Below are 15,533 nucleotides of genomic sequence, written 5' to 3'. Positions count from 1 at the left end.
TTATTATTATTGATTGGGATCTTATATTTTACAGTGATTTTTAGTACTTTTTAAAAATGCCTTTTTTCAGGCTAGCTGGGCCCAAAGACCAGCCTGAGCTGCCAGTGTTTCACCTACTGGCAAAACCCCCCTAGGATGGTTTTGGGATGTGGAAGAAAACCATTTTCATGACACAAGTCAAGGTAGTAGTAACAAATTACAAGCTTCCTACTGGCTGAGTGTTGCCAATATCTAAGCAGAGTGCAAGTCTTCCTTGTGAAAGCACGGTTGAAAAGGTTAAAATAAAGTAAGAGAAAAGAAAGAAATTCAGAGTAAGAACAACTTTCTTTGGAGCTGCATGTGCCACTACACAGGACAGCCAGTGCTGAATCTCAAAATGTTATCTTCCTATTAAGAGTATTTTGTATTTACACTCAGAGGTTTGTGGTTGTAAAAATTCTCCGCATGTACTCATTTGTTGCTGAAGATTTTGGCTGTGCACTCCCTGCTGTTCTTGCAGCACCCCTGCACACTCCTGCTTGCACTGAAGACAAGGAGCTACAGTGCAGAGCAGCTCTGAGACTTGCTCTATGTCTGCCCAAGAATTCAGTAGGGGAGGATGGGCTGGGACATCAATCTCCCAACTTCCAGCCTCATAAACTGACAGCTTGTGAACTTGTATCTTTTGATACATGGAGGATAAGTTAACCTCCAGATGCCTTCATAATTTTAGTATTTATGTGGTATTAAAGTTACTGGAATCACTGAAACAGCCACAGTATCATTGCATGGGCACACACACAAAATCAAAATAGAATCAAATCAAAACTTTTATGGCATTTAATTAATGTGCCTTCCTGCTATTAAGGTTTCAATCCTAATTTCAGGTGAAGAAAATATATTCATAGATTGCTTTTGCACTATTTTCCTCTGACTTAGAGAAGACAAACAAGAAGCTGTCAAAACATTACCTGTCATTGGATTTATTGTATAGGCACAGTTATATAACAAACATGAGCTAAGGAAAGGTGAATGCTTAATTCTCAGAGAGGCAGAAACTCACTACTTATTTAAAAAACCCAACCAAACAAATCATAAACCAAACACAAAGGAAAGCATATATATATTCCTTTGTCTCCTCTTTAGCACAATTTCTGAGATGTCATCACAATGGAAACCTATGGAAAAGCATCCCTGAAAATAAAACAGAACTGTGAAATTTATTACAGAAAGGGATACACTTACTTGGAGTGGGTGTAGTGGATAATTAAGCCATACATCCCGCAGGTCCTGCAAACATTGAGAGATGCCTTTAATGCTCAGGGGAGTCATTTAACAAATTCCACAGTACTAAATAAAATGTCATTACTTGAAATACTGAACTATTTCAGATGCTGACTCTGCTTATTGCAAATTCAATAGTGCTGGCAAACTAATTTTTAAAATCGTGTATTTGCTGTTCAAACTGCCTGTAGTTCTCCCAATTAGCTTGTGTCAAAGAGGTGGAAAAATCCTTGAACCACATAAAAAGTGGTTAAAGGAAGAAAAAGATTTGTTTAAGCCTCAGGACTAACTTTATTTGCAAGTACTCCTCAGTAGCAAGTTTGATTTCTCCAAAGGCAAGGACTGAAAAAAAAAGAAAAAAAACACTTATTTTCTTCTATTTCATAAAGGCTTTCTTCACTACAGCCACTGAGCAACAAATAAACACTGAGTTACAACAGGCTTCCAAATACTTTTATTTCTAATAAGCTTTGTCATTTCACAGACTTAGAGGAAGGAAAATAATATACAATTACTATATCCTCTCACCACTGCCACGTGTGCTGTCCCAGCAGTGGGTATTTTCCTTCATCTTTGTATACCACATGTTCTAGCTAACAGCCATCTAAGATACACCCTGATCTATTCTTGCACACTGTGAAATTGGGTAAATGCTGAATGAAACACCCTCCTTTTTGTTTTCCAAATATATATATTTAAAGCTTTTAGGGTTATATTTAAAGTTTTTAGGGTAGGATGATTTAATTGATAAAACAGAATAGTTGCTTGACATGCGCATCATTCCTGCAGAGCCTGACTCCTGGATCTGCAGCACACATTTCTGTTTTCAGAGGTGCACTTTGGATGGAAGCTGTCAGGTTTCCCACACCACCACCTTTCCCTACCTAAGCCAAGCACCCTAAAGCACACCTGAGAAAACATCATAATTTTTTTGCCTGGATCAGTACAAGCTTGCTGTCCTAATTTAATTTCCTGGAACTACAGAAAACAGTATTTCTGTTCATTTGTGATCCTCAAGTAAAACAATGGACAGGAAAGAACATCAAGTTATTTTTGAACTGGAAATCAAACCATGTAAGTACATAAATACCTTTTCATTGAAGAGCAAACGTCCAAATAATTGTTTTGCTTCTTCTAGGCTTCCCTCTAGATAAACAGCTCCTATGTGAGGGGACCAATATGTCAAAGGTCAATAATGCAATTAGTACCTAGAAGATTACTAAGCATGAGAAAGTCAAAGATCTTGGACTTGATCTCCAACACATTCATTTTTAAAAGCATGTTTTCTGTAGCAACACATATTTTTTAGAGAAATTTAAAGCATATTAAACACCAGCATAAATCAACAGTCACAAAATGCAAAGGAAAACTTGAAGTAAGTATATCAGTGATAGGAAATTATACATCCAAAGAGCAAAGTTTAACCTAGATGCAATGTATTTCCAAGAGTACTTTCCAGGAAACAGCTAGCCATACAATTGTGCTGGTTTCAGCAGGGATAGAGTTAATTTTCTTCACAGTGACTACAGGGTGACTTCACAGTGACAGTACAGGGATGTTTTCCATTTTTACTGAACACAGGATTGATAATACAGAGGGGTTTTTTTTTTATTGCTGAGTAGGGCTCACACAGAGCCAAGGTCTTTCCTGCTTTTGGTACTGCCACACTGGAGAGGAGACTAATGAGAGGAGGTTGGGAGGAGACACAGCCAGGACAGGTGACCCAAACTGACCAAAGGGATATTCCAAACTGTATGACATCATGTTCAGTATATAAATAGCAGAGAAGCAAGGAGGAAAGGGGTATGCTTGGAGGGATGGTGTTTGTCCTCTCAAGTCACTGTTACACGTGACAGGGCCTGCCTGCCCATGGGAAGCAGTGACATGACTTCTTGTTCAGTTTTGCTTGTGCGCACAGCTTTTGCTTTCCCTATGAAACTGTCTTTATCTCAACCCATGACTTTTCCAGTTTTTGCCCTTCTGATTCTCTCCTCAATCCCACTGGTGGAGTGAGTGAGTGGCTGCATGGGGCTTGGCTGCTGGCTGGGGATAAACCACAACAACATTTGCAGATAGGGAAACCCATGAAAAACATTTCGATAACTAGCAAGTAATTGCCATTTATTCTATACTTCTGACAAGATTACACTCTGCACATAAACCATGTGTCAGGACTACTGCAAAGCTCAAGGTCCTCCTGAGCTTCCTTCCTTATTGGTATCAAAACAATTTATTGTCTGAACTGGAAATGGCACCTCTAAGTGTCTCAGCTTCTGAAGATTATGTTTGTTTTTTGCTTTTTTTAAAACTTCACACACAGCCCTCACTAGCCCTCTCCACATGTCCATCAGTAACAAGCTCTGCAAAACTTGTTTTAACATACTATATTTTTGGGTGTACCCTATATACTCTATACCTGCATAGGCCCTTCTTAAATTTAGTATCAACATTTTGTCCTTTAATATGCTTTACAGGAGAGCTTCTGAAAATCTCCAACTTGTTACTGTAAGCATAAAAGCAAATGGAATACACAGCTACATCAAGACCACAGAGAAAGGGAGTGCATGTTCCTACACACAGGAAGAACATGATTTGCCTTGTTTTTCCCCTTTCCTCTTTGATTCTTCACTAGGTCAACTACTTTCTTTGGACCCCTCGAAGAACAGTTTGGGGGTTTATAAGACTAATTTTGCAGAGGAATATTATGAGAGCACAAAATTTTAAACAATTCCCACGCAGCCTGCTCATACTTCTGTTTTTCATTTTCATCACAGGGACTTTGTGAAGGAGTAGCAGACTTTGTAAAACAGCCTCAAGTAGGAGTTCCAGACCCTACATATACTTTTATAGTCCCTAAACAAGCTCCCAAATTTTAGCTACAGCACTGACAAAATCTTATTGCTCAATTAACTTTCTGAACAGCTTTGTATTGGAGGTTAAACAGCAAGCCTGCTCTCTCAGCAAATCTCAATGCTTGCCAAATAGTTCTCATCACTACACTCTAGACAAGCTGAAGCCTACAAACAAAGACACAGATACATATCTAGTGTTCCTCTTCTGTTTGCTTTTTATTTTTAAATTAAAGATCAAAGTGTTCATGGAAAGCAAAACAGAGTTAAAAAGAAAACTCTTATTTCTTGATAAGAGGAAACGCAATCTGGCCCAAGGCAGAATGCACAGAACTGTTGACATCTAAGCCAACTATGATCTATTTTTCAAAGCAGGACAAAATGCTTTAGGAGCTCGTGTCATACATAAAGACCTGCATCAGGGCTAAACCATTCTCATAGCTAGTAACTTGTACAGTACATCTCAATGAATATGAAGTCAAAGCAGTGAGATTAACTTGCTTTGTGTAGTCACACAAGTGACAGTTCCTAAAAATATGTTATTTAAAATAGAGCTTGTGCAGATGTAACCAGTGAGATTTCTACCCTCCTGCTTGGTAACTGTAGTCAGGCCCTGACTTTGTCTGCAATATAAACCTACAGACCAGTGCAGCAGTCACTAATCAGCATCTTAGCACCCAACAGCAAATTTAACACAACTCTCCTTCACCCTCAGCTAGAGGGTAGCTTTATTACACCAGCCATGGCATATTGCCATGCTTTTTACCTATAAGAAAAATGCAAAGACTAAAAGGTATTTACTTTGCAAATTCACAGAAGGCTAGCAGGGCACAGAGGAAGTAGTCTGGTGACTGAGTTGGGAGTGCCTGATGCATTCAGAAAGCAAGCTCCAGTTTAAAATTCAGGGCTGAGGTAACAGGTCTGTTCAAACACTGTTGGAAGCAGTGAACCTCCTTATCTTCTGCCAGGCCATGGTGACTGAACTGCTCCCCTCAGACAGGGGGCAGTTGTCAGACCATGTCAGGCACAGGAGAGGCTGAGTTCTGCAGTGACATGGAACAGCTTCACTTCAGTGTGTGGGAGCTAGGATATGGAAGATGAGATTTCCATGGCTGTACTACACAATCACTGTGTTTATACACATGGCATATGTGCAGGAGAGGTCAAGAGACAAAGATGATGTAGATAGCTTTACTACTGCCTACTCCTCCTAACACTACTCAACAGGTGCACATTGCCTCCATCACAGTCAGCACGGCACACAGAAATGTGGCTGCCTGCACACACAATGCAAACATGTTACCTATTAGGGCTTCAAAGCAGTTGGCCATGGCATGACGGAGATCTGACTCCCTGCAAAGGTCTGGGCCATGAGCATAGAGCATGAATCGTTCCAGTTCCAGCTTCTGCAAAATATGGAGAAAGAATTAAACCCATGGCTTTAGAAGTACAAGAGTACCAGTTTAGTCACTGAAGTTCAATTACACTGTCACCATGCAGTACTAGGTTTGAAGGAACTATGATGCTTTTCTCCACAGTTTCAGTTTAGATACAGTCTAAAATGACAAAAAATTTCCCTTGTTTATCAGAGGTAAACAACTAGAGTGTGAAACCACGGAAAAACCAGAATTATCAAACCAAAAGAAGCTAAAGCAGAACAGTGAGGAGTAGGAACTCTGGTAGACACATTCTACTGAACATCTGGCTTTTTCCTCTAAGACCATCAACAGGTGGTGGCCTCTGGGCACTGCAAGAGAAGGCTCATATTTTAATCTGCAGTGCCACCTAGCTTCCTTCTTCCTTTCAAAAATGCATCATTAACACTCATCTGTTGCTTGAACTATAGGTGTGCTTGCCAGTCAAAATCTCAGGTAGTAAGCCAGATATTTTCTATAATACATGATAATTCTGCTATAGAAATGCAGGCAAGAACTCCTAGATTCTCTTTACATATTTGTCTTTTTGACACAAAATCATTATTGGGATTTTTAAAAAAGAGATTTGTGCATCTCACAATGTTTGTATGAGAATAGGCTCTTCCCAGCCGGGTGTAAGTTTCTACTCATTAATTTCTTGCTAACTTTCAACTTCATCCTCCCAGAGTATATTTAAGAGGTAAAGTTGGAGACTAAATCCTTTGACATGCATGGTTTAGACACGTTTCAATTGCCAAAAAGTTTTCCATTTTCAATGAAAGGCAGGCAGCCTGTTCACTGCTCCAGAACACTGTGAACTACAACTTACAGTGTTCCATCACACTTTACACTGCACGGTGAGCATTTGCTAGAGCCAACATAATAATAGAATATTAATTGTTTTATTTAAAATTCAAACTTCTTACACTCATCATTTGATCCTTAATTATGAACAGCATTCCACAGGTTCAAGAGACATTAAGAGGCTAAGAATTATATTAAGTGAACTGAATGCAACATGACACTGCAGGGGATAAATATCATGTAAGACACATGAGAGGAACAAAGGTTAAGCTGGAAAACTGGGAATACACAGATATTTAATATTTACAGCTGTATCTGCAGTTTTTAAAATATTGCAATAAGAATTTTCAAAAATTGTCCATGTATAATGATAAAGGCTGTGGACAGACTTTAAGAATATATGAGCTTTCCTGATGCAGGTTTAAAAACAGTATAATGAATTCAAATGTCAGGCAATACCTTATTTGTAAACAAAGCCCTGATATGAAATGTTTCAATCAATTCACGCTTAGCTAAATTAATAAAGAAAGAAATGAAAGAAAATTACTGTGTTCACTGCCCATCCTATGCTTCTCCTGAGAGCTGAGCAAAAAGATGCTATGTTAGAAATCCTGCAGTTTTTGCCAAAATACCAAGATTGGATATGCTTGTTTAGGGCACTGTGTGATTACAGAGAGGATAGATTAAAAGAGCAACTTGAAAACTATCAGCAGTATGCAGTGGACAGTGTGTGCACATGTGTAGCATAATCAACTGCATCAGTAAGCCTCAGACTTACTTAAAAAAAACGCTAACAAAATCAAGAATGAATAAGGGAATACCTATTTATTTATGAAGAGATTGAATCAACTTTCTGTACCATAATACCACACACCACTATCATATATAGAAATATAAAAAGTTCTGTCATTCACAGAAATAAATTAAACAAAATTTTAAGGCATCTTAATTTTTTCAGGAAATGACACAACTCTTCTCCAAAACCCTGTTTTAATGTACTTCTAACTACTCTGACAGTCTACAGTGGGCCTGAAAATGACTGCATAGGTTATGGAGCAGATGAAATTTTTCCCCCCATTTTTTCTACCTCCTATTTCCACATTCTCCCTACATATTCTATCAGAAAGTCCTCTTATAAACAACATATTTATAAGTTTGATTCTTTTTTCACTGAAGTTCTACTGTGAGTTTCATTACTTGTGCAAATTAAAGGCAAGTATAGGCACATCTTCAACAAAGGCTAAAAACTTATCTTTACGCCTGCAAAAATCATTTTTCCAAAAAGCATGCTTTGGAGAGAACATGAAGTTCTCCTTCATCTTTAAAATCTACTTTCAAACTAAAAAGGGGTCCTGCATCCGCATCCCAAATCTTGCACACAAAACACAGCAAAAAAAGTGATCTTCAAAGCAGGCAGCTCCCTCAAGAAGCAATGCAGACACTCATAGCATTCTACCCACGGATGTGAAAGACAGAGACACAGAGAGCTGTACCTTGGCCAGCATGGCCAGGTGTTGATTCTGCACAATGGCAGTGCGGTACGTTGCTAATCCTCCCTCCTCCAGAGTGGGAAACAGGTAGTATAAGTGGACACTGGGAAAACAAAAAGTAAACAAGATGCTGTCAGCATTTGAATAAAAGATGAACCACACACACCTGTAGAAAACTGTGCCCTTTCCTCCAATCCTAGTGAGTAAAACTGTGCCCTTCCCAAAGTGGAATTCAACTTGAAGTAAGGTAAAGATACAAACATTCAAACAATGCCCTATCTGACAGGATAGCACTGGCAGCAGGGGAGGAAGAGGGCTGTTTCTCTGCTGGGCAGCACATAAGGTCTAAATCCCTGACCCAGCCTGCAGTTCCCTCATCTCAAGTTTCTGTCTATGAGCAGCACAGCTGACACCTAGAGGACGCTGAGGAATAAAGCACCAGGGAAGCCTCAGCCTTGAGAAAGGCCATGCTGTGGGTACACAGTGCCTTCAGGTGATGCTGCTGCCAACAGGGTATCTATCTGTTTATAGATGTCTCTTAAAGTGCTTTAACAATGAAAACAAAGAACAGAACTCAACAGCCTGTATTTATCAAATGTATGAAGTCATTATACCACACACACAAAAAAATGAGGTAAAAATCACAGGCTTTTAACAACCTTTGATGGTATTTGTCATCATGCTAGCAAGGTACTTCATAAAACAGAAACAAAACAAAACAAGTAATTCACTGACCCCATCAAGATCTGAGTAATGAATAAATGATTTTGGGATACTTTCATCTATGACTATCTAACCCATGTTGAAAAAAGTTAATACACAGATGGTTTTCAACATTCCACAATTAAGGCACTGTATGGCACTAATTATTAAAATGTTTTATTAAGCCAGTACACAGGGAGAAAAATGCAGATGGATGCAAGATTATTTAAGCACAAAATCTGCTATAAAACTTAGAGGCAATCTAATCAAGCATCATAATTCACAACAGCAGACACCTGAAGTTAAGAGAGGTAGAAAAAAAAATCAGACTTAAATAGGTGCTTACAAACTCTATTGAACAGAAATGGAGCTCATTTTTTTTCTGAATCAAGACAAAAGTTAGGTCAGAAAGTGAACTGATGGCTGATGAACAATGACAATGAAAAATGCAAGACATTTTAATCAGCAAGTCTTCCATCTTATCAGCCTGTACTGCTGTACGAGAGAAAAGGCCATGAGATTTAAGGGCAGTGGGGACCTTTATAGGCCAATAGTTTTTAATATCACGTAGCTAATGGCTAGTAGAGAACAGAGATATAAAGGCAGTTTTGCTGTTCATGTAACAAACTGGCTTAAAGAGCAAATTAGCAGTAAACAAGACCATACTTCTATTAAAAACAGTAGAACAAAGCAGGTGAAAATAGATTATAATCCTTATATTGTGCAACCTGTTTACCTCTACTAAGATAAGGTAGAACAAAGGAGAAAACGAATAATATGCCTGTACTGTTCACTGATTTCAGAATACTCAGGCCAGAACTGGAGCAATTTTTGATGAGCCATGCGGTTTTCTCATTACTTTTGAATAAATTGCATTTGTGCTTAACTATTTAAGCCGTTATGGAAGCTATAGCCCTAATTACTGGAAATACAAGAACTCCAACGCATTCAACATTACCCATAAATGCTTCTCCCTTGCAAGTAGACAAAAAGAACCCATGGAAACAAAATAGCATGCTAGGAAAAAATACCTTTCCTTTAAAAAAGGGGTACAAAGTTCAACTTGTCTATAGCTGAATAATCTCTAACACAAATCAATTTAAAATTGCACTCCATGAAACAGAAACTCTAGCTTCTTATTTTGTAATCTTTCTTGTTTTATCACAACCACTGAAAGAATTATCAAGAGAGCTGTCTGCAGGTATGCAGGTCTAAATATCAGGCAGGACTGCAAACATACACAGTGAAAGTAGACACTGAAAACTTCAATAAACACAACGCTATAATAATAACATACAAAAGTGAGAACTGCTGAAGAATTCCCCATTTACCTTGTTAAGAACTCCACCACAGCATCTCCCAGAAATTCTAAACGTTCATTGTGGTTAATCCTGAAAAAGGCATTTTAAGGTTCACCATAACCTAAGTAACACATGCTGGTTATTTATACAACACAATTAAAACAGAAAAAAATCAGAGCTGATTGCTAATCAGTCATGACAGTAATTTCTGCAGCCTCCCCCACCCTCTCTGGATTACAATCCTTTCCAAACAGAGTAACAACTGTGTGAATTGTGAAACTCAGGACTTACACCACCACCCTTGAAATTTTGGTATGTTCGGTTCTGAGCTATGGTCAGAGCTTCACAAAATGGGGATAGGAAACAGGACTACTGCCTGGCACCATAGTCAGGTCTCTCTGTCCATCAGAGGGCACCAGGTGATCGAAACAGCCTGTTCCAAGCCCTGTGCATGATACTAGGGACCTCTACCTAATTAACATCAACACCTGCAGGGCAGGATGACTCTGCAGCGGATCGTTGGAATGGCAGAAGGAGTAAGAACTTGGATTTTTCATTGCACCTTTGAATGCCTTGTTTTCTGTAACTTCCTCTGAGTTCCAAAGTAAAAAATGGCTGTACCAGGAGATGAATCCAAAGATGCCATTAAGTTATTAGAATCTTTTATTTCCCCTGTTTTCTTTCATCACTGCTCCTGATTTACCTTTGTTTTGCACAAACTTTCATTTCCTTCAAGCTGTCTGCCTGCTTATATTCAAAGGACTAAAAGGGCAAGCAGCTGAAAAAGAATATGAGCATGTATTTGAATACATACAAATTTCTGCTCTAGACATCAAAGCAAGTAAGCAGCACCATTTCTGATTTCACACATGATTGTAACAGATCAAGGCCATTGCCACAGGATTTCTTTTTTTAATCCAGAAGATGCTTGTTGAGTGTTTGGCAGCTTTTATTGTAATTTTCACTCCCCCAACAATTACATAATTAGTGTATTTTCAGAAATAGCAGGCCTTTGTTATGGGCTGAAAGAATTCAAGTACTTCTGCTGTATAAATCAGTAATGTGTGAGCAAATCTACAACAACTTTGTAGCAATAGAACTGAAAACACACTTCTCTCAGAAATGAATTAAACACAAATTAAATTTTTGTGTTATTTCACAAGAATTAATGCAATTTAGCCTTATGTTATTTTTAGAGAACTAAAATAAGCTTGAAGAGAAAATGCATGGTCTAGCTGAATCAGCATTTAGGGAACAGTGCAACAATAATTTATGCAGAATTAAATTTCTCCAATTCCCAAGCTTCTTCCAAAATGATGGCTCTTGAAAGGTCTGGCTACAGCACGAGCTGACTAAAATACACACTGCCATCTAGTTTGTGCATTTAAGGGATGTCACATATAAATGCTTCGTGCATCAGCCTTGCGAGCTTTGTTTATTCAACTTCAGCTAAACATGGTGCCTGTGGCTGTAAACTCCATATCTTAAACTCTATTTATATGCACTGAATTCTTAGTGGTCATTTACGGATTATCACATTACAACATTAATGGGTTTTGCATCTGTCTTTAAATTGGAACAGTAAATCAGCAAAGCCCATGTTCAGCACCACACTCCTGTTAACAAGGTGCCATGGCAGGAAGGTACTACTGTGAGAAAACATGATGAAGAATCCAATTTATAGCACTGATAACAACAAGTCTTATTTTTTATTCTGCAGAAAGCAAAAAGGTAGTCTTTTAGTCCTCCTCATTTCAGGGATCAACAAAAATGATAGAATTATCTGTTAAAACCTTCCTCAGATGTTTTCTGCAGGCATAACCAAACATTTACTATGTCACTGCTAATGGAGGTTCAGCACACTTTCATAATATAAAAGTCAATTCAGAATGACTTTTCGCTTTAACTATTTGCCAAAGCTGTTGGTGACAGTAAGTTGGTTATTTCTATTAAATATCTCCCTCTGCAGCAGCTTCCCTACTTGCAAAAAACTATTTTCATTACCTGGAAGGAGCTGGATCATCCTGTCCCAAACGGGACATAATATTTATCAGGGTGTTTATCCCTAGAAACATAAACAATGCACTATTAAGTAAACAGCCACTAATTCACTTTGAATAAATGTAGAAAACAATTACTCAAAATGTTACTTTGTAATTGCTGTACACAAGATTATCCTGTTATTTATAGGGTTTATTACATCAAGTATAATCCTTACCAATGCTCTCTGCCTAGCTGACTGCAGTCCCATTACAACAGTATTGAATTTTTGTATTCAGGGAGCCAGATAAATACCACCTTTGCATGAAAAGGACATTCTAAACATTATATAAACAACAAACAATTTACTTCATTATCACTGAGTATACTTTAGAGGGGTAAGGAATATTTTGCAGCAGACAGACCACATGTTCACATTAGTAAGACACATTTACAAAATATATTCCAGTTTGTTCACCATATTGAGCAGCAAATTAAGAAAACAGTACTTGCCAAAAATCTAAGCAAATACATCCTCCCATTTATTACTCTTGCTTGTTCTCAGCTCTTTACTTACTGACAAATTTGCAAAATCCAGTCTTTCAGAAAAACCTCACCAGTGTGTGCATATAATCATTGAAATCCTCTACTGAAGACATCTCTCAAAAGAACAATGACCAAGGAAATGATAATGGAACAAAGGGCATTCTTACTGATTAAGTGTGAGGTAAGAGAAAAATGACAGTGGTGTAAGCAGCATACCTTTTTTTCTCATGTGTATATGGTGAACTTTTCTATCTCCATACTTGGGCTGTCGAATCCCACAGTTGGATAAGGAATTTCTGGCATGATCCGGATTCATTCCAAAATTTAAGTGATGGCTTGGGTGAGTCATGGCAAGCTATTGTGTAACACATACAGGAAAAAAAAAGCGTTAAATGTATTTTTGCAAATGAAAGAAAAACATTATCTTAGACCAGTAGCTAGTAATAGTTATTTTTCAGTTTGAAGAAAGGTTACAAAGTGAATCAGAAACTTTGTTCCAGCAATTTAAAAGTAGAGTGAACTATTTCAGATGTCAGAAAGAAGCAACATTTATGCTCAATCATCAATTTAACTAATTAACTTTCATAATTTTTTTCTTTAAAGAAAAATTAGTTTAGAAGAGAAAAAGCATGAACTGTCAATTTGCCTTAAGACTTTTGCTTACCAGCTTTGCTGACCTGATTTCAATATATTTGCTTATTTAGAAATATATTCACTCTAACACTGAACTATAAATATTCATATTAAAAATATAAGCAATTAAAAGAGCTTCTCAACCATACATATTTGCATTACTTAAATATCTATAAAGCTCTCCTAGCTCAAGAAATGAAACAACAACAAGTACATTATTCCTGGCAGAGTTAATCACAGAAGAACTCTTTCCCTCATAACTATAGAGGACTTGCTCTTCAAATGGAAGAAGAATGACAGGATTGGTCCTCTGTTTTACCTTTGTACCACCAAGGATTACCAAAACCTTACTCTGCTGCTGACACCACCACTGCAGAGATGGCAGCAGCAAATAGAACTACAGCTTGTTTTTCAGAACTCCATCCTGCAATCTCACACATTTTCTCCTTTTTTACACATACACAGATCAAAATAGTGTGCTTGTATAAAAGTATGTGCACACAAAACTTGTGTATAAAAAAGAGGAAGCACTGGAAAATGCAAGCTGCAGAGTTACGTCTGACACATATGCAGGACTGGTGCTGCAGAGTGAGCAAAGACATTCAGTAATTCATTCAAACATAGTCTGTTGCTTTCTATGCATAAAATTTAAAGAGTAAAAATATACTTAATCAACAGTAAGAACTTTCTCCAAGTCTTTTCTAATTCCTTGACAGTATTACTAAGTTTGTTGTAATTAATTGTGCATTCTCAAATTCTGCTCCATCTGGACTAGATGACACATTACAGATTTTCTGAATAGATAACTTAGTGTAATCTTTTTTTAACCTGCTTGTACTTTAAAAAGAATACACCATGATAAAATAGGCAACAATCAATGCAGAATTATACATCTAACATTGCCTATGCTCAGGCAGATGAGTGATACTATATACATTTTTAAAAAGCTCTTCCTCTTATGAAAAATGTTTGTAGGTTTTAAATAAATGAGTGTAGAGACAAAGCATTAAAAATCACATTTGTTATAACCAAACACGACTAATGCTTACACACTTGATTTTTATGCTTTCATCTCTTTTTGATTAGAATTTACTTGTTGGTTTGTGTATAGGCCTCAACATTTTGAAAGTTTCCATCAGTGCATTTTTATCTTTGACATTAAAACAAAGACAGCCTGCCAACAACCAAATCCTAAAAGATGCTCAATGTTTAGCATAACTTGCAGTCAGAAAATGCCTGGAAAACGAATTCTAGAAACCAGAAAAACTGTGAGAAGAGACATTAAAATAATTTGGGATAAAATCTCTAAAGAAATACGAAAACTGCCAGGTTTCGAACTTAGTCCAGTCATTGAAGGGAGATGATGCTTACTTAAGATGGAAGTTCTGAACAGAAGTCCCCATTTTCCTTCAGTAAATTCAGGAAAAGTCTAAGAGGAAAGGGGCCACCATGTCAAGCATCACCCTCAGAGATAATCAGTTCCAAATATGCACTAACATAAAAGGCTGGTTATGTGACATGAATGCGTCTGAAACAAGTAAGAAATTCTCCTCTCCAGTTCCTGCTCTTGCTTGTTAATAAAAAAGTTTCATTGTGTACTTGCAGAAATCAAGAGCTGAACTGAAGTTTGCAAATTTCTATTCACTAGCTCCAAATGCAAAAAAGGGGCAATGTTTTAATTATTCAGTTTTAGAACAACTGGCTATAAAAACAAGAAGCAGGGCACATACACTCATCTGCAGAATAACACTGTATTCTCTATAAATACCTGAAAAAAGGAACTTACCCAGAAACGAGTACTTGACAGTCTTTTCAGTAACTGCATTTTTGTCTTGCTACACATTACAAGCAAATCCAGATCTACCATGGGAGCAAAGGTAGGTGTAATATCTATGTGAACAATAGATATCTCTATTTAGAAGTCTCTTGGGAGAACTGAAACTTTTGAAAGATCTGCAGTACAAGTAATCAGGTCCATCCAAGCTGTGGCAATGCTGTGAATTTCAGCACTCTGGATGAACTCAGTAATATCAAGAAGAGAAACCAGCAAGAGGCTGGGATTCTCTCCTCAATTCTTACCTGCAGCAAGCACCTATCTCGGAAAGTGTAGCCTATCAATTTGTCCAAGTGCATCAGACACTGATGGTAGCGGACATGGTGGGTGAGGACAGGAAGCATCATTGCATGCTGAAAAAACAAATGCAATAAGCAAAAACATTTAACCTCAGTGTACAGAGAACTCAGTTGAGTGAGCTAAAAGTACAAACACTTCCCAATTGTTACAACGTTTAGTTTACTGTTTTGGTTTAAATGAGAAAAAAAAAAATCATAGTTTCCCATCCTTCAGTTATCAAAGCACTTAATTAAATATATGTTTTTATCTCCACAGTCCTGTCCAGACTAAAGGAATAAATACATAAACCTAGTCTTCAACTCAAGCAACTTCAATGAGGTAAAAAAAGTCTGGCCACCAGTAACAGGGAATTTCAAGAAGCTATGACTGAATACAATGCTCTATGTTCCTGACTTAATTTAACACCCTGTTTCAAA

General features: G+C 37.5%; 1 protein-coding gene across 2 annotated transcripts in view; it reads right to left on the bottom strand.

Moving 5' to 3' along the window:
- Positions 1 to 15,533, bottom strand: part of DROSHA (drosha ribonuclease III) — a 73,838-nt gene that overhangs the window by 17,482 nt on the left and 40,823 nt on the right. For both annotated transcript variants that reach the window (XM_083862635.1, XM_083862636.1), the window contains 8 exons: positions 15,063 to 15,170; positions 12,567 to 12,705; positions 11,829 to 11,889; positions 9,855 to 9,914; positions 7,825 to 7,924; positions 5,416 to 5,518; positions 2,354 to 2,424; positions 1,225 to 1,269 (listed from right to left, as the gene is read on the bottom strand). In XM_083862635.1, coding sequence (XP_083718761.1) covers positions 1,225 to 1,269; positions 2,354 to 2,424; positions 5,416 to 5,518; positions 7,825 to 7,924; positions 9,855 to 9,914; positions 11,829 to 11,889; positions 12,567 to 12,705; positions 15,063 to 15,170 — 687 coding nt within the window. The remainder of the gene's footprint in view (positions 1 to 1,224; positions 1,270 to 2,353; positions 2,425 to 5,415; positions 5,519 to 7,824; positions 7,925 to 9,854; positions 9,915 to 11,828; positions 11,890 to 12,566; positions 12,706 to 15,062; positions 15,171 to 15,533) is intronic.

Source organism: Zosterops lateralis, assembly GCF_965231275.1.
Source record: "Zosterops lateralis genome assembly, chromosome: 1".
Classification (NCBI taxonomy): Eukaryota; Metazoa; Chordata; class Aves; order Passeriformes; family Zosteropidae; genus Zosterops; species Zosterops lateralis.
This window is presented reverse-complemented; position numbering and strand designations above follow the sequence as displayed.